This window comes from Lepidochelys kempii, chromosome 14 (assembly GCF_965140265.1).
Source record: "Lepidochelys kempii isolate rLepKem1 chromosome 14, rLepKem1.hap2, whole genome shotgun sequence".
NCBI classification, from domain to species: Eukaryota; Metazoa; Chordata; order Testudines; family Cheloniidae; genus Lepidochelys; species Lepidochelys kempii.
The window spans coordinates 23,258,749-23,278,336 of record NC_133269.1 but is presented as its reverse complement, the minus strand read 5'-3'; the positions used below and the strand labels follow the sequence as shown (position 1 = coordinate 23,278,336).

The window sequence follows — 19,588 nt, the reverse complement described above, 5'->3', positions numbered from 1 at the left end:
CCACAGTCAGGCGAGGAAGAATTAAAGGAGACGAGCTCTTGATCCCCAGGCTTCAGGACACCAGCTGATCAGCAGCAGGGAATCAGGATAAAATAAGGGGCTTTATACCAGGGTACAGTCCTCTGTCTGACGCCTCTGACATGGGTCACTGCTGTGGGCAGGACGTTGTCCATTCCGGTGAGGCAATTCCATTGGCTTTAATAGGACCAGTCACGGGGGAAAACAAACAGGGAAAGTTTTCCTACACCACTAAAATTCACACTATTGAACTGCAATGAGCAACTACCCGCTTCCCCAGGACATCCACAAGGCCTCACTAGATGGAGAAGACTTTGCAGTGATTTTCTCTCATCTATTTCATTTAGCGTCTGTAATGTGCTTTAGGAACTGGGGTCCCAGGTGCTGGGGGGGCGGGGAGGGGACAAACTTCTCTCTTATCTGCTTCCCATCCCCCCCGTTCCGCAATATGACTTCTAAAGTCTTCTCAGGTTGCATGTGCAAATTCAGCATGTACCGGCCTGCGTTCTCAGGCCTGGGCATAGGCTTTTTATCTGTCCACAGAACAAGTTGCCATGCAGGCAGCAATCGTGCAAGCTTCCCCTCCCCCACACAGCTTCCCCCCGAACCAGGATCACCCGACGGGCGTTCAGTCCATGTGGAATGCCCATGCCTGGCCACCCCCAATGAGCCTCAAGGGTGATGACAGCTTTGTCCATCTGAATTTTTGGCTCCTGGGAAGTGGACTGAGACCTACCAAATCCATTTCAGCCAGGACACCAAGCGGCTACCAGACATGGGCCTCATAAAGCCCCTGCAGCAGCATCCCCTGATTGAGTGGTGCCTTTCCGCTCAGTTTCCTGGGGCAGCCTGTGCTATCCAAGCGGATATTTTGTATATTGATTCATTCAATGATCATGCTTTGCAGAACAATCCACACCGACCCAGGCTCTCAGACAATACCAAGGTTTATTGAACTCTCGGTAAATATTGACAGCAGCTTTGTCTCGGTTAATCTTTACCTCTTGGCTTTGACCTCATAAGATTCCCAGGAAAGCTGAAGCATCTGGATAGTAATATGGTGACACTGTACCACAAACAGCTCCGGAAGTGCCCGGCAAACAGAATGAGTCTATAAGGTCTTGGTTGGATTTCCAGTGAACAAGCGTGATCTCCACAAAGCTATCACTGTTACTGGTCCCTGAAGACGGTCCTTCCCGCTCACGATCAGGGCACATTGGCACTGCTCTGTGCTTTGTCTGTTTCCATGGCTGTCAAACCATCTGCCTCCTCATACAGTGTAAAGAGAAATTTGGCTCCAAGCCCCCAGCCACGTTATTCTTGGGCACAATGGTGTCATGATGAGAGCAGGATGCAGTGAAGGCTCCTGGGGATCTCCCAGGGGTTTGCAGTTGTGTTTAAAACAAGCTTCCTGAACAGGTGTCACAGCGATAACAGACCACAGAGATGAGGCTGGGAGATTCCAGGGAAGTTCAGGGACAGCATCATTGATAGCACCACCATACCAACCACATGGTACTTCTAGGGCCCATCCACACTACAGATACTGGACGGTTCCCATCTGCTGTGTAGACACAATTCCTTTCCTGGTTTCAGCACAAAGCTGCAGCCCAGAGGACAAAGTGCACCCAAACCTGGTTCAGATGGAAGGCTCTTTATCAGGACCGGGTCTAACCCTGGGACTGATTTCCAAACACTTTCTCCTGTTTTGTATTGCACTGCTGCATTCCCTTGCGATGCTGCGGATGCGTAAGTGCATGGAGCTGCCATAGTGGTAGGAAAACAAACCACCCCAACATCTCCTCCCCCTGCCTGGGGGTCAGGTCTGCAGGCCAAACATCCCAGTCTGAACCTCACACTGCAGTCTGCCTCTCACTGGCACCACGTCCCCGGCGCCTGCCGGTCAAGGGGGCAGGAAAGACCCCCGTTAACGAAAGAAACTAGATTTGTCATCACAGCAAACCCAGTTTCCTGGTGGGCGCCGCACAGTTCAGAGGGGGAAACATTAACCCTTTGGATACTGCACACACCACTCAGCAGCTTTCATCCGGCTGGCAGCATGGAAGAGGCAGGCTTTGAGGGGTTAACTCCAGAGCCCAGAAGATGAAGAAGGTGACTGGTGGGGGAGGACATGTCAAACTGACATTTTAAAACAGAACTCGTCATTGTGAGGAGAAGGTTCTCACTAAGCCCTGCCTTGCTGCATGTCTTTGTTCCCCTACACACTCCCCACGCAAAGGCAGCCCTGTGACATCAGCATAATCTCCATCCCCGCACCGCGGCTTTCGCGACATGAAACTGGGACTTGTGCTGCCGTTAAACGGGGTCAGAATACACCATCTCTAGACAGGAGCATGTAGCCCAGCCCAGCTGTCAACCAGAAAGAGGCATTCCCAAAGCACACTGTCCCCTGGAGAATACTGCAGTTTCCTGCCTTGCCAGAATTTAGCATTGAGCAATGCATCCCATCACTTCTCCCACGCAACCGAGCGTCACGCCGCAGCAAACAGGAACTGGCCAACAGCCTGCACTGAGTTACAGAAGACTTCCCTGTTTTGCTGGTGCCATTTCCCAGCTGTCACTGTCTGGCCTCATGCTTTTTCCTTTTATCCCTCTGGAGTCCTCAGTCACTTTCTTTCATAGGAGCAGTGCCCATTACTGGGACCAGCAGGTCTCCTGGCCAGTGCAGCCTGCTCTGTGAAGTTTGGTTCTCATTACAGGCAGTGTGGGAAACACCAGGGCCACAGAGATGTGCACAGCAGAGGGGACGTAGGCGGATTGGTCAAGACAAGAATGCCGGATCCAGGTAGCTTTCTTTGGGGACCTTCACAGTCTCTCTCTGGCCAAATCCAGAGCAATTTCCCACCTGCTCGCCCTCACTTTAGGGGTCTGGATAAAATAGGACCCAGTTCTGAACCATCCTTGGTTCTGACTTTGCAGAATTGCAGCCCAGCTCTATGTGGCTTTGCCATTTCAGAGACCAGGCCCAGCCAGATGAGAGGGAATGGCCAGAGACCCCTTGGAAACGTGGGGGATGCTAGGCCAGGTTTAACATTGCAGCAGTACCCAGGAGGGGCTGATTTAAGGTAAACGGATGTAAGCTGCCTTGCATCAACCTGACTCTGCAGTGTAGACCAGGGCCAACCCCAGCCACTGGGCTGCTTCACTGGGAACCCTGTTTGGGAGGGCTTGAGAGCTCCAACCAGTGAAAGGTCTCCAGACCCCCTTGCTTACTGGGCCTCATTTGCCACCTCACTTAATACAATCAGTGCACTATTCTTAACATCGTATCCACAACCCAGACAAAGACCTGAGGGCCCAGCCTGTACCAGGGCAGCTCTGAGCTGGGATGTGGTTTAGATGGCAGTTACAAAATTTTTTTTTAATCCTTTTGCTTCCTCGAAAGCATCTTCTATCCACCCCCATTTCTGGAACCTCAAATTTCACCCCCACTTAACACCTGGTTAATCTCTACTTAACCCCTTGGCACTAGCTGAAGAATCTTTGCTGATACTGATAATTTGCTGATAATTAGCCTGCAGTTGCCAGTCACCATCACCAGCAGAAATTGGATCCCTGGGTAACGTCACAGTTAAGAAGCACACAGTGTATTCCCCCACTGTCCTCCCAGAGTGCTTCAGCTCTGGAGTACGGGGCCTCCTCTTGGCCCTGTCTGCGCTAGTACATAGGGCATTAGCAATGATGTGTGCCTCAGGGCTTGCCTACACTACAGAGCCACCTAGGATGGCAGAGTCTCCAAGTGGAGACGCAGCAGAGGCAGACAGAAGTTGTTCTTCTGCCGCCAGTAGCTACACCGCTTCCCCAAACAACATTAGCTAAACTGACAGATGCACTCTTCTGTCTTCTCTATACTGGGGGTTTTGCCATCATAGCTACGCTGGGTGTGATTTATTCATAGCTATGCCAGTAAAACTTTGCTGTGCAGACTTAAGGCCGTGTCCACACTAGAGAGGAGAGCTTCTCCTGCTGCCATAGCTAACACCACTCGTTGGGGGTGGTTTAATTATGTCGACAGAAGAGCTGTGCCACTGTAAGGTCTAATGTAGACATGGCCTGCCCGATGCCAACACAGGTTTTCTACAGCACGTCCCCTAACCCTGCTTGGAGCTCATCTAATCCTGCATTAGCAATCAAATGGTGCCAAGGGGTGATGTGGTGATTAACCAGATGTTAAATGGGTGTGAAATTCTACAATCTGTTCTAATACAGTACTGAAGAAAAATGATTCTCTGCATCTCATCCTCATGTGTAAGACCCTTTTTAAATGACCTTTTCTTTTAATTGAAACAGCTGCTTAATTGGAACCAATAGGCCATCCACGAGCATAGCCTCATTAAGACGATTCTACTGCGTAAAGACAGATACGATTACATGCTGCAGGTCTTGCCTGCAGCTGAGCCCAAAGTCCAATTACACAGAGACAGCACCTCAGCCACAAAACAGTGGCTGGGAGTTCCAGGGTACTGTATGAAAATTTTTTACAAAGCAGCACACTCAAAGACTAAAGCCACCTTGATGGGAATGAATGGATTCACTGTTATAACCAAATTGTCCCGCTGAGTCACTTTCCTTCGCAAAGCAAAGTTTAGGGCTAGTGGCAATAGCAGCAGGGAGCAACCAGAGCTGGTTTGCCATGCAAAAAATACCCCCAGAACAAAGAGGCTGCAGTGGAAATTCTCATCCGCTTCATGAATCCACCGAGATCAGCATGTCTATCTGAATTTAACATTCATGGAGACATGTCCGGTGCCATGCAACGCGGTTCCTCTACGTGACAGCATTAATGCTAAACACATGACCCTGGAAACGTAACTATGTCAATTCAGCTTTTGACCTCTGGAGGAGAGTTGGCTTCCAATCTGTGTTAGGGCAGCAGTGAAATGAGTTCAGCGGTCTCAGCCCGCTCCTCCCAGATGACAAAAGCCCATTTACAACTGTATTGGAAAACACAGAGCAGATGGTAGCAAATGGACCCACAGTTTGCTGCATGGCTGCTGGTCCTGAGCTTTGCATGATTTGTTTAAACACAACGTGTGTGTATGAGAGCAACACTCAGAGAATTTCAGAGAGAACATTGTGCATACCAGGCCACCGTGGTGAGCATTTCTGGTTTGGCATGAAGAACGGTCAAAATACTTCACTCAGACCCTCTGAGGCTAAGTTAGCTGCACCCAACACCACAAAGACTACGCGTGAGAGGGATTTGTAAAATGATGGACTGTTTGGATTCCTACCTGGGGCCTTGAGTTCATCGCTGATGAAGGTCAGTAGCTCCCGGTAGATGTTGCAGTAGGGCATAGGCCAGGTAAGGAAGGTATGGTAGGTGCTAATGGCCTTCAGAAGCAGGTCAGAGTCTGGTGGGAAGTGAGGAGTCTATAGGGTAAAAAGAAGTAGCATGAGGATTACAATCCAAGGTGGGTCAAGGACACAGTCATGGAAGCCTGTCCTTCCTCTTTGGCTTTGGTCCCTCCCTGCTCCCCAACACCACTCAGATGGATTCAGATCCTCCCAGGTCCCAAACTAGGCTCCCAAACTGAGCTGCTCGATAGCCCAAATAAAAGAGGAGGAGGTTTCAGCGGCCACTAGCAACATGGGAAAGCAGGTATCTGGGCTGGCACTGGGAGGATAATAAAAATAACTCTCAGTCTAGATCAGACCAGAGGTTGTACAGTCCACTCTCTGACTGTAGCTAGCACTGGATGCTTCTGAGGAAGGTTCAAGAAACCCTTCCCTGGGCAACTACAGAATAACCTTCCTGTTGGGGTTGTTTCTTCCTAAACTCCACCAGTTAGTGGCTTATGCGCCAAAGCAAGAGAGTTTCTCTCTTACTAAAGAGAACATACTCTTAGCAACCATGGATGTTCCCATCCTTTCAGATGCATAACCCTTTTATGAATCCTGCTTAGTTCTTGGCCTCCCAGAGATCTTGGAGCAATGAACTGCAGAGTTCAAGGAGAGTGATCACTTTAGATAAGCTATTACCAGCAGGAGAGTGGGGTGGGGGGAGAAAACCTTTTGAAGTGATAAACACCCATTTTTTCATGGTCTGTGTGTATAAAAACATCCTCACTGCATTTTCCACTTTTATGCATCAGATGAAGTGAGCTGTAGCTCACGAAAGCTTATGCTCAAATAAATTGGTTAGTCTCTAAGGTGCCACAAGTACTCCTTTTCTTTTTGCGAATACAGACTAACACGGCTGCTACTCTGAAACCTGAAAAAAAGTATTTCCTTTTATCCGTTTTAAATGTATTGCCTTTGGGTTTCATTAGAAGTTCCCTTGGTTTGATTAATTATGAGAAAGAGCAAATGGGGCAGATTCACCTTCTATACACAGGTTATTTTGTATACTTCTATCACGTCCCCTCTCATTTATCTCCTCTCTGAAAGTAAATGGACCCAAACTTTTCAGTCTCTCCGACTTATGATATTTGGTTGCTTGTTTCTGATCCTTTTCCACATCTGCTAGATCTTTTTTCAGATGAGAAGATTAGGGCAGAGCACAGTACTTCAGGTGAGGATATCCCAAAAGTATAACTAGATTATAAAAAGAACTAGATAAATTCCTGCAGGAGAGGAAGCCTATTAGCCACGATGGTCAGGGATGTAATCCCATGTACAGGGCAACCCTAAACCTCTGACTGCCAGAAGCTGGGAAAGAAGCCGGAATGGAACTATCCAAAATTGACCTGTTTTGTACACTCCCCTGAAACTCTGGTACTGGCCACTGTCGGATGCAGGAAACTGGGCTAGATGGACCCAGTACGGCAGTTCTTATGTCTTATATAATGACATTATTCTGCTTTCAGCTAGGCCAGTGCTCCAATTCTCAGCCCGTCCCTGAAGCTGAAGTTACAATTGGTTAAAAAAATTTAGGACTTACACACAGAGCTGCAGAATAGAAGAGAAGAGCCAATGGAGTGAGGAGGTCATAGTTGCATGTCTCTTGGACCTGCAGGAAATACACACGAGAAGAGGAGTATCAGCAGTGCTACTTGGTCACAGACATACCTAAAAGCTGTCAGGAGATGGAAGGAAGCTTTGTAGGAAACCATCCAGTCGCAAGAATTGCTCATATAGGGTCTGTCCAGTACCCCACCCAATGACATTGATGCTAAGATTCCCATGGACTTCAACAGGCACTGCACAGGATTCAACAGGACTTTTCACACCCCTGGGCGACATTTTTATACTGATGTGTCTGTAGTGTAGACCTGGCCTTAGGTTGGCGTAACTACACCGCGTCTGCACTGGGGATTAGGTTGGCGTACCAACGCTTGTCAGGAGCATGGGTTTTTCACATCCCTAACCAATGCAGCTACATCAGCCTAGCTTTGTAAGTACAGACTAGGCCTTTGGCACAACACATCCAAGCTCTGTCTACACCGGGAAAGTGAAGCGCATTAGAATAAATTGGTTAGTCTCTAAGGTGCCACAAGTACTCCTTTTCTTTTTGCGAATACAGACTAACACGGCTGTTACTCTGAAACCTGTCATTAGAAAATGTGTTAACTACAATCTTTAAATTAACACTCTGTTAAATGCTACTTAGCGCCCAGCGAGGACAAAGATAGTCATGTTTAAAAATATAGATTAGCTGGTGCCAGTCAATCCTAGATTCACATGAGTGAATAATGGAAAATATTTTTGCAACTATTCAAATTCAAAAGGGAATTTATATCCAGCCAAGTTTGTGACCCTTTACATTTTCTGAGCAACGGAACTTTATTCACACTTGTTGCAATGTGTGCTGTGTATTGAATGTAAATCATGCAACCAGATAACAGAAACACCACCAGCTGATTTACATCACTAGGCAACATTGCGAAATTTGCAACAAAGCTAATTATGGACAATCTGCAGACTAAGAATTATTCACTGAGGAAATTCACCAATAATTATGAATCCATACAGGAATAGCATGAGGTGTTCCTGAACGACTGGAGAAAAGGGGGAAAAGATTAAAAAATAATCAACTTATTAGTTGCCATATTGCCTACCCCAGCCATTTAAAAATCATGAATCAGGCCTAAAAAAAAACCCCAACAGACACATTTTTGGTTCATTTTAGTTCTTTTGGTTTGAGTCTTTAGGGTAAGTACATTTGGGTCATGTTTTTAAGATTTTCTCCTTAACTAGAAAGGCTAGAAACTTTTTACAAAAATGAAAGCTGAGATTCTCACTTACTCACATGAATCTAGGAGCTGGGGCTTTAAGGAAAACATCAAATATTGCCAGACTCATGATAAAATTGTGGGGGTTGGCAACACTGTCATGTGAATTATTTGCTCGCTTGAACTCCAGAGTCCCTAACACCACCTCCTGCCAGGCTAAGGTCTCCCACCCAAGTCTTGAGGCTACTTAACTTGGGAGAGCTGATGGCCTCCCATCAGAAGATGGACTTATTGAAGGTTAACAGTTCAGCACCTCTGATCCTTCACTTCCCATGCTTAGCTGGACATAGCAAACCCTAGCAGCCTGCTGCTTACTACAGATGCTAGCATTTGCTCAGTCCCTACGTTCCAAATGTATTTTTGGTTGCAAAGCAAACCAGAATAGCTGAGGCAAAGCTTCCATTAAAATAGCAGGAAGCAATCAATTCCTTCTGAATTGGACAGGCAAAAAAAGAAAAGCTTGCAACAAGGGAGGGTCTCAGGAAGCCAAGCCTCATAAATTCTAGCACACCAAACCAACTGCAGCTCTGCCCCTAGAAACATGCATGCCCAGGACTCCTGGAACCGTATGGCTGGGATCTCCCTTCCCCGGCTTCCCCCTGCACAATGGCCAGCACACAATGGAGAATGAGACTGGAATCTGGGCTGGTCCCCAAGTGCGGAGGAAGGCGGTCGCTATTGTGGGACTGGAGGTCATGCACATAGCAGCACTTCAGGAAGTAGGAAACCTCTCCTTGTGTCTTGTGATGCTATTCAAAGTGCAGATGTTCAGGCTTGCTCTTTTTCCCAGTGCACTATCACATCCCTTTTCTCTGCAGTTCCCACATGCCAGAAGCTGCTCTCCAGAGGTCTGACCTTGGGCCAGCTCGACTATCTCCAGGCACTGATGCTCAGTCATTAACCCTATTATAATATCTGCTAAAAACTGCAAAATTCAAATCATTTTGGGCACAGGGGCTTACACTTTTGCACGCTGACTGGAGCGGGGCAAGCGGGAATGGGGCCAACTCACGGCAAATCTGATTCACATTTGGGGGTCCACACGCAGAGTTGGGAGTCTCCGGTGCTGAGAGAGAACACGGCCAATTGACCAGCAAGCCTGCAGGCCAGACACCAGCTTCTCTTTCACTGGGCATAACACTCTGACTTCCTCCTGCTCAAAGGCTTCCTTCCTCCATGGAAAGCAAGAGACCTAGCATTCAAATTATATAGGGGACGAGGCTTCTTTACAGACTTCAGAGCAGGACCCCCTGCCAGACTCCATCCTAATGACAACAAAGCACCCATTGCCCCAAGCCTCCTCCCTGCTGGGGCACCCTTCATTCTTGCTGGCAGGGCCTTACCTCTTTGGTTTTCTGCAGGATTTTCTCTAGGAGGATGAGGTAGTTTCCTGCATCTCGGCTGACCAGCTCCTGCAGGCTCCAGCAGTTCAGACACAGCCCAGCTATCAGAGCGAGAAAGGAAAACCACATTTCAAATACACCAGAAACTCCAGAGCTGGCAGTGGGGGTGCACAGAAGGAACCGATAACACAGGGAGTATGGGGCTAGCACTTTGAGTCATTGAGAGCTAGAAACCCAGCATGTTCATTCTATTCTGTTCTTATCCTCCCCTCATTGACACAGTATCTGAGCACCTTCCATTCACACATTAACTGACTGACTAATGTCTGTCACATGTGGTTCATTGGGAATTGTTTTGGCAGAGTCCACACTGCTCCCTGGTGATATCAGGGAAGGCAAGTCAGGGAAGTGCACTTGGAGCGGATGGCTGGGATGTTTGGGATGGTCTTCAGTTCCTGGAGGAGTCTGTTCCACAGTCTGGCACTGACTCCGTGAAATCTCCGTCTCCTGCACAGATGAGCTTTACCCTTGAGGTAGAGAGTTCCATTGTACCAGAGCAGCGGTGGTGTCACCCACACTCCTCATCCAGGAGCTTTAGGATTTTTTAAATGCTCCAGGCCCTGATCCCTGAGCACCCTGCAGGACTTGAACTTGGCCTGATGGCAATTGTGGGAACATGGTACAAAGGTAATGAGGCAAGTAACTCCTACTGTGGTCACCCAGGTATTTAATGTCCCTCAATTCCAAGTCTCACACCGTTATCACCACACACCTTCCCACCTGTGCAGCTAGCAAGTAGGAGAGCAGAGACGTTAGAGAGAGAAAAGACCCGGAGAGCGAGCTCAGGAAAGAGTCCAGACAGAGAATGCCTCCAATATAGGGATACTGCCACTAATCTTAGCCAAGAGACCTAGAAAGCCATCTCAGGTCTCAGATAACTATCTTCACAGAGTACACAACTTACTTCTACCCTGGTATTAAATGATTTCTGAAGGAGAAGATGCAAGATTTATGAGCCACTGAGGGAGCGGAAAAAGGTCACATCTATCCAGACCAGGTGAAACTGTATCACCAGTAAAATACATCTCCTGACACTTGCTTCCTTCGTTGTCAGTTCACAGCCCTAGCCAGTCCTCCCCACTCCTGCTCATACCGTGAACCATTAACATTCAGCTGGCTTTGCTACCTGGGCCACTGAGCAGGGTAGCTGTTGTTACTAGCAAAGCTATTCCACTGAGAAACACTCATGGAATTTCAAAGTGCAGTCTTGCTCTGAAAAGTTATTCTGAAAAGGGGTACAGTCGGGCTCCTTATTTACTGGATCTCTGTGACCCTGGGACAAGTGTGATCAGCAAGCAAGAAAAAGATATTTTTTCCATAACTGCCAGCTCACCCTGCAAGTCTGAGAGTCAAGTCTGGTTCTTTCTATCTCATGCATCATTGCCAGGCACCTTGACCCAGCTGTGGTGTATTATTACTCTGTTTAAGCTGTGCATGTCTGTCCCTAGAAGGAAAGATGCTGCCATAGGAACTGAACAAACAATTGTGTAAATAATGTGCAAACCAAACAAAACTGCAGCTCCCTGCCCAGTAGCTGCACTGGCTTTACAATGTAAATGGCAGTAAACCTTATTGTGGGCTCTAACGTCAGCACGATTCTGAACACAGCAAGAGAACAGGTGTGCAGAATAAAAAAGAGCTTCCACAGTCATTGTGCTAACTAAAACCTTTGCAAGTTGCTACAGGGCTCGGAGGCTGAGATTTTCAAAGCCACCAAAGTGTGTCCAGTTCCTATTCATTTTAATTTGAAAAGCTTGATCATAATGCTTCAATAGCCTGTTGTTTCGGAACTAGTCTAGATACCCAAACCAGACACTCGTGTCTTAATTATGGGAAGAGCTTGAATAAATGGTTTAATGTAAAACACTGGTGTCGAACAAGGATGCATTCTCTCATCTCTCCTGTTTGTCATTGCCACTAACCTCATGACGAGAAGCGTGGATGAATACAATACAAGCCTCATGTGGTTTAACTATAGTACGTTCGAAAATTTTGGTTTTGCTGGCGACATAGCTCTTCTAAATGACAGCTCCAACCATATGTAAGCAAAGAACGCCCAGCAGCACAAGAAAGACAGATTTAAAAATCAGTTATGAAAAAACAAATCTAATGAGAACCCCAGCAACTCCCAACTCCCGTGTTGCATTAGAAGGCAAAGGAATGTAAGAGTTCACATGTTTCAGCAGTAACATGCAAACCAGTGGGGATGTCCAGGAAGAAAATGTCACAACCTGGCACTTCACCAGTTTAAACAAGATTTGGTCGTCAAAAATCTACCAATTTTAAAGACGAAACTACAAATCTTCAACTCCAATGTCACTGCCACTTTAACATACAGATGTGCAAGTAGGTTGACCAGACAGCAAATGTGAAAAATCGGGATGGGGGTGGGGGGTAATAGGAGCCTATATAAGAAAAAGACCCAAAAATCGGGACATCTGGTCACCCTACGTGCAAGCTAGAAATCCTCCTAAAGATACCGACATCTCAGTGCCTTAGGTATTAAATACAAATACTAGGTATTCACTTGAATGAATTTATAACAAATGTCAAGATCCATCAGAGTGTTCAACAACCCCTTATCTCTAAAGATACCCAGAATAGATGGAAATAGCTCATGTTAAGAATGAAGCCAGAGCTTCTGCCACTGGGTAGGGAACATGGAAAACAGGCCAACTGAGAGAGTCCTTGTGTCAGACAGAGAGGAAAAACTTCAGGGACTTAACAACATGGAGGACAAGCAAAGAGCAGCCCAGGATAGACAGGGATGGTGGTTTATGCTCTAAGTGACATGTGACAGCGCAAGAAGGTTTTAGATTGGCACGCTGGGTGTAACTGGACTCTGACTGGCTGGCTGTCAATGAAGTTACAATCAAAGTCCTATGTGGCACATTATGCAGGAGGAACTTATGTGGCAGGAACCCCTGAATTATGCCACTGTTTGCTCCACTAAGCCCTCTCCTCCTTACTGCTTTGCTAAGTTCCCAATACCCCTTTCTCCCTCAATATTCATTTAATTTGCAATTCAAGTTCAGTTGGACATTGCCTCTAGATTGTCAGCGGCTGCAGATTTTTGCACTGAACCCACACTGGACTGCTTTGTAAAGGTTGCTGGGTAATGAGGGCGGAGGTTGGAAGATTTTTGATACTGGAGAGGTAGATGCAGCTCCTCTTTCCCTCCCCTTTCTGGGTAGAGGTTACTCCAAATTTGGAGGGGGGAAGGTCTGAATTCCTTGTGTTCCACCCCCCAACTAAGCTGAATAGCAACCAGCTGTCCCATTGCTCCCCACGGCAATATCTGCTGCCACTTCCAACAACTGACAGACAAACGTTTTAGCATAACCTTTTGAATAAAATGATCTGCAGTGAAATACTTGAAATGCCTACATTATCTCATTAGCCTTCAGAGTTAACGTCCCTAAACTGAGATTATTGGGGCAGTTCCCAGCTCTTAGCTCTATTGTTTCAGAAGATTCGCACGGGTAGCACTACATCATTACCCAGGGGTCACATCTTGAAGGTTTTCTTCACAGCCTATAGAGGTTAAACACATTTAATAAATAAATAATAATAATAATGTGGATTCTGGAAGAGAGTTGTTCTGCATATCCAGTAAGGAAGACAATTATGCATTAACTAATGTGGCTGCACAATCACATTATAATATACAGTGTCCCAGTTATGCTTATATCACTGAAGTTCCGTAACTGGAGGAGCCAGACAGGTTTGTCCTGTTTTTAGGCACAAATTCCATGTGATAACAGAGATAAGACACCCCAGGCTGTGGATTTCAGGGAGGTTGCTTCATCTTTTGGGTGGGCAGGACTCCACACTGTGAAGGCCCAAGATATAGGTGGGTGGAAGGTTGGGTCAAGAAAAAGCATTTTGCAAAAGCCCAAATTTCTGACCAGCTCCAATCCATTTCGATCAGCTCTGAGGCTGACAGAGAGATTGACAGCATGTGCAGCTACCCTTTTCTGATCTAAGAGGTGATTGACAAATAAATACCGAACAGCTGCCTCATTCAGCGAGCACTGAATTGGGCAAGGGGCCGGCAGAAACAACAATATTGGGATTTCAGGGCAAAAGTCCTACCCACTAGGAAGATAATAAAGTTGCACTTGTAACCTTACCTTTGGCATTGCCCGACTTCTGCCTGGTTTGTTTACAACTTTAGCAATGTGGTATTGTTTATGATCTAATCTGTGTACAATGGGAGGCATGGCCAACAACTCAATAGTTAATTCAGCAATGTTTCAGTTTTTCATTCAGCAGTACCTCTGACCAGCTTTTCTCCCAGAAGTCAATGTGATTTGAAGTACACATTTCCTGAACTTCATTACTCTCTTTGCTGGGCTTTGGCAAGTCGCTGTAATCAGATCTTTCACACAGTGGGGTTTCCCTCTGTCAGCCTCACCCTAGACTGCAGTACCTTCCTGGGAAAGTCCCAGGACAAGAGATTTTCAAGAAAGTAGCTGTCCCAGCAGGGAGACCCAGAGCTGCTGGGAACCTGGCTGATTTTGGCAAAGCAACAGGGCGGGGCAAGGGCTGGGCATGATCTGGACTGATCTGGATGCAAACTACCTCTGCCTTCAGCTTGACTGATTTGGGCAGAGGCGGTCAGGCGGGTTTGCCTATTGCTGAGGCAAATCAGGATGTTTGGAACAGATGCCTTTGAGACCAGCTGCCTCACTGTGGGGAAGGGAAAAGCCCAAGGCAACAAAGTGGGATTTGCAAAAGCGGCAGGGACTGGAATACACCTTGGTAAATTGCCGGATGAGGAGAACTCCATTTCCTGTGTGAGCACAGCCACAAGTACAAATAGCGCAACAAGGTGCATGCTCTTTCCTTCCTCTCATCACTAGCAAAAGAGGAGGAAATCACAGTGCTGGCTGGCTGCTTTATTCTGGACTGAATGAGATGTGGGAGAGGGGGCTGGACTCCTTCCAAAGGGAGAGAGAGGACAAGCTCTTAGAAAACAGATAACAGGCAAGGTGAGGAAGGAGGGATGAGGGGCGGGCCTAAGGCAAGTATCACAGATGCAGAGCTGGCTTGAGATCACATGGGCCACTCTTGTGATCACAGGGTCTCCCAGTGCCCAGGGCCAACCCCATGATGATGCAGCAAAGCAATATTTAAATCCCACCCCATGAGATAGAGTGGAACTTGTTTGATACAGGTTAAAATCAGAGGGTTGGATAATCAGAGTTTCCTCGTTACAGCAGGAACGCAGATGACTCAGACAGAGGGGACAGCTGCTGCAGAGCTTAGGCCAGCATAACCCCATGAGACATCCGCAGCCTTCGGTTACCAGAGTTCGGTAAGCCAGGGCAGTGCTGTGTCCCTGTTAAAATGTATTTAAGCAAAAGCATTCCGGCTTTGAAATCTGCAGACACGGGAAGCCAGGATAACGTGGCCCAGTGAAGCAGTACTGGGCCAACAGTGATCACCATGGGTTAAGGGTTCCAGGCCTTTGCAGGAATTCTTGACTCCGACCACCGTCACCATGTTACTTCCACACCTGCTTTGCATTACGAGTATCCAGGGCCTTGACATGAGTGCCGGAGACTCCCGGATCCCTAACCCTGTCACCCCACCCTAGGGCTACATTTAGACATGAACATGCTGCCTATGTGGATTGGTCAGAAGATCATAGGCTACCTTTAAAGCAAACAGGACATTTAGTCACAAACTCCACTTCCTTCTACAGGTGTCACCTTGGGGTGCAATGCAGTCTGCTGAGAAGGGAGAGCGGAGCACACCTCAGCTCTGCTGCGACAAGAGGGTATTTTTATGAAATACAGCGTAAAGCATTTCAGTGTCCTGTAATTCGAGATGTATCTACTGTAACATGTAGCCAAAACATCCCAGTCGTGCCAAAAGCAGCCCCCTTTTGCAACTCTTGTGAACAAGCCTTTAAAGTAAGCCCACAAGCACCCAGCACATGTGACCATTGCACCATCGCCACATCATTAATGAACTTGTTGGCTAAAGCTAAGGCTGAATTCTTGCCCCCACATCCCCCCATTATAATCCACTATTCTCAGTCAGCTTTTTGCCGTTCCTGGTGTAACAAGCCCCAGGTGTTTTCTTTGGGGAGTGAACTTGGGGGCTCTGGACCTAAAAGCATAGGCCACCCCAGTCATAGAATCCAAGGCCAGAAAGGACCATTGTGATCATCTAGTCTGACCTCCTGTATAGCACAGGCCAGAGACCTGCCCCCAATAATTCCTAAAGCATAGTTTTTAAAAAAAACATCCAATCTTGCTTTTAAAATGGTCAATGATGGAGAATCCACCATGACCCTTGGTAAATTTTTCCGATGGTTAATTATTCTCACTGTTAAAAAATTATGCCACATTTCCAGTCTAAATTTGCCTAGCTTCAACTTCCAGCCATTGGATTGTGTTATACCTTCCTCTGCTAGATTAAGGAGCCATTTTTAAACATTTGTTCCCCATATAGATACTTATAGACTGTGATCAAGTCACCCCTCCACATTCTCTTCATTAAGCTAAGTAGATTGAGCTCCTTGCGTCTCTCACACTATAGGGCAGGTTTTCTAAACCTATAATCATTCTCATGGCTCTTTTCTGAACCCTCTCCAATTTATCAACATCCTTCTTGAATTGTGGGCACCAAAACTGGACACGGTATTCCAGCAGTGATCACACCAGTGCCAAATAGAAAGATAAAAACCTCTCTATTACTATTCAAGATTCCCCTGTTTATGCATCCCAGAATTGCATTAGCTCTTTTGGCCTCAGCATCACACTGGGAGTTCATTTTCAGCTGATTATCCACCACAACCCCCAAATCTTTTTCAGGGTCCCTGCTTGAGGACAGAGTCCCCCATCCTGTAAGCATGGCCTCTATTCTTTGTTCCTAGATGGATACATTTAGCTGTATTAAAATGCATATTGTTTGCTTGCGCCCAGTTTACCAAGCAATCCAGATCGTTCTGTATTAGTGACCCATCCTCGTCATTATTTACCACTCCCACAGTTTGCAAACTTTATCAGGAATGATTTTATCAGGTCACTGATAAAAATGTTAAATAGCATAAGGCCAAGAACTGATCTCTGTGGAACCCAACTGGAAATATACCCACACAATGATGATTCCCTTTTACAATTACATTTTGAGACCAATTACTTAGCCAGTTTTTAATCCATTTAATGTGTGCCATCTTAATTTTATATCATTCTAGTTTTTTTAATCATAATATTGTACAGTACCAAGTTAAACCAGAAGTTTATGTACATTATTTCAACACTATTACATTTATCAACCAAACTTGTAATCTCATAAAAAAAAAAAAAGATATCAAGTTTGTTTGAGAGGATCTATTTGCCATAAACCCATACAGATTTACATTAATTACATTACCCTTCTGTAATTTTTTTATTAATGGAGTCCTGTATTAGCCACTCCATTATCTTGCTCCAGACTGATGTCAGACTGACAGGCCTACAATTAGCTGGGTCATCCCGCACACCCTTTTTAAAAAGACGAAAAACATTAGCTTTCCTCCAGACTTCTGGAACTTCCCCAGTGCTCCAAGACTAATTGAAAATCCACATGAATGGCCCAGTGAGCTCCTCAACTAGCTCTTTTAAAACTCTTGGATACAAGTTACCTGGACCTTCTGATTGAAAAACGTCTACGCTTTGTAGCTTCTGTTTAACATCCTCCAAAGATACTAGTGAAACAGAAAGAGTGTTATCACCATATGTTAAGACTTCTTCCTCTGTTTTTTCCCCAGATACAGAATAGAAATATTTATTGAACACTTCTGCCTTTTCTGCATTATTACTGATAATTCTACCATTTCCATCTAGTAATGGACCGATACCATTGCCAGGATTCTTTATGTTACTAATATATTTTTTAAATCTCCTTCTTATTGTCCTTAACTTTGCTAGACATAGATTTATCCTTGTGTCCCCTCACTTTCCTTATCAATTTTCTACAATTCCTAACATCTGATTTATATTCACTACCATCAATGTCCCCTGTCTTCCATTTGTTATAATGTTTTTTTTATAGCTGCCTTCACCTCCCCTATAAACCCAGGTTGGACTTTTACCCAGCATGGCCCTTCTTCCTCGATTGTGGTTTTTTGTGCCTCTAGTAAGATGTTCTTAAATGATAGCACTGTTCCATCGCTGGCCATCTTGGTATTAGATGTAGTGCTGAACCTGGAAGAAAATCCTCTCACACTCCCTCCAAAACTGCCCTATTAGCTGCCTCTGTTCGCAGCACTGGAGTGCATCTAGCAAGTGACTTTTTATACCAAGCCTTCCCTTAGCTCTGCTCAGTCCCACCCCTCACCACCAGCGAGTGATTAACCACTCAGAGACATCATACAGCTTGCCCAAACAAAGCTCCATGGGCTAGATTCTCGCAGCCTTTAGCAAGGTGCCCTACTTACTCAGGGGCCCACAGCCCAGCTATGCATCCCATATACAGGGAACAAACAATCAGACCAGACACAGCACCCACCAACTCCCACTACCTCCAACCACAGAGTCTGCAGCTACTCCTTCTGGGCCTCTGTTTGCGGCTCTAGTGCTTGAGCTAAAGGACAGAGTTCACAGGCTGGCAGGTTTAGCCAACTGTATGTGGATCCGCAAGCTGGGTGGGGAGGGGACAGAGACTCATTCCACGTTAACAAGCATTACACTGGGTTCACCAAGGTTACACCTGCATGAAAATGCAGTTTAGAGCAGGGGTGGGCAAACTTTTTGGCCAGAGGGCCACATCGGGGTGCGAAACTGTATGGAGGGCTGGGTAAGGAAGGCTATGCCTCCCCAAATAGCCTGGCCCCCACGCCCTATCTGCCCCCCGTCTGCCCCCCTCAGAACCCCAGACCCATCCAACCCCCCATGCTCCTTGTCCCCTGACCACCCCCTCCCAGGACCCCATGCCCCAAACTGCTCCCCTGGGACCCCACCCCTATCCAACCTCCCCTGCTCCCTGTACCCTGACTGCCCCCACCCCAAGAACCTCTGCCCCATCCAACTGCCCCCTGTTCTCTGACTGCCCCCCAGGACCCCTGCCCCTTATCCAATCCCTCCCCCCTGCTCTCCGCCCCCTTACCATGCAGCTGAGAGCAGCAGGAGCTCGCAGCCCCGCCGCCCGGCCAGAATCAGCCACACTGCCCATGCAGTGGAGTAGCTACGGGGATGGGGGTACAGCAGAGGAGGGGCCTCCAGAGAACAGATGCTACATATAAGCTTGCACATAGTCCTTCTGCTCCAAAACCACACATCTCTGCCACCTGAACTATAGAAGACCCCAAAACAGGGAAGTTGGAATAAAGGTGGTTTCAGAGTAGCAGCCGTGTTAGTCTGTATTCGCAAAAAGAAAAGGAGTACTAGTGGCACCTTAGAGACTAACCAATTTATTTGAGCATAAGCTTTCGTGAGCATCCGATGAAGTGAGCTGTAGCTCATGAAAGCTTATGCTCAAATAAATTGGTTATTTAGGTGCCGCTGGTACTCCTTTTCTTTTTGGAATAAAGGTGGAACGTCCCATAGCCTGTCTATGGGCAGGTCATTAAAGGGTAACATCACCCATGCACACTGAGCTGGTGCATTGCAGTCACTCCGGCATACACAAAGAATTAAGACAGGCAAGAAGGTGGTGAGGCCTAGAAGAGTATCCCAGTAGCTCTGTTCCCTCCTTGCACACACTGTGCTGGGACAAACGCAGAGCAGCAGTAGGGTTCCATACATAGCTGTCCATTACAAAGCATCTCTTGCTGATTTCATTCTCAAATCCAGAGTATTCAGATGCAGTAGCTGCCATAGCAGCTAGGACTGTCTCCAGTGGAGATAATCTGCTACAGGATGCAGGCACTGCAGGGAGAAAAGGTCATTTAAAAATCTCAGCCTCTTCTGCTGCTTTATTGCACCCTAAATGCTTCCTTACAAAATTAAAGTAGCATCAGGTCATGGTGGCATCCAG

At 46.7% G+C, this 19,588-nt stretch overlaps 1 protein-coding gene across 7 annotated transcripts in view; it reads right to left on the bottom strand.

The window, feature by feature from the left end:
* The window catches only part of PIK3R5 (phosphoinositide-3-kinase regulatory subunit 5), a 96,212-nt gene that overhangs the window by 27,500 nt on the left and 49,124 nt on the right, over positions 1-19,588 (bottom strand). For all 7 annotated transcript variants that reach the window (XR_012154766.1, XM_073310451.1, XM_073310444.1 and 4 more), the window contains exons 3-5: positions 9,557-9,657; positions 6,923-6,991; positions 5,274-5,412 (exon numbers count right to left, since the gene is read on the bottom strand). Coding sequence is in view for 6 of the 7 variants with exons in the window: in XM_073310451.1 (XP_073166552.1) it covers positions 5,274-5,412; positions 6,923-6,991; positions 9,557-9,657 (309 nt within the window). In the remaining variant the exon portion in view is untranslated. The remainder of the gene's footprint in view (positions 1-5,273; positions 5,413-6,922; positions 6,992-9,556; positions 9,658-19,588) is intronic.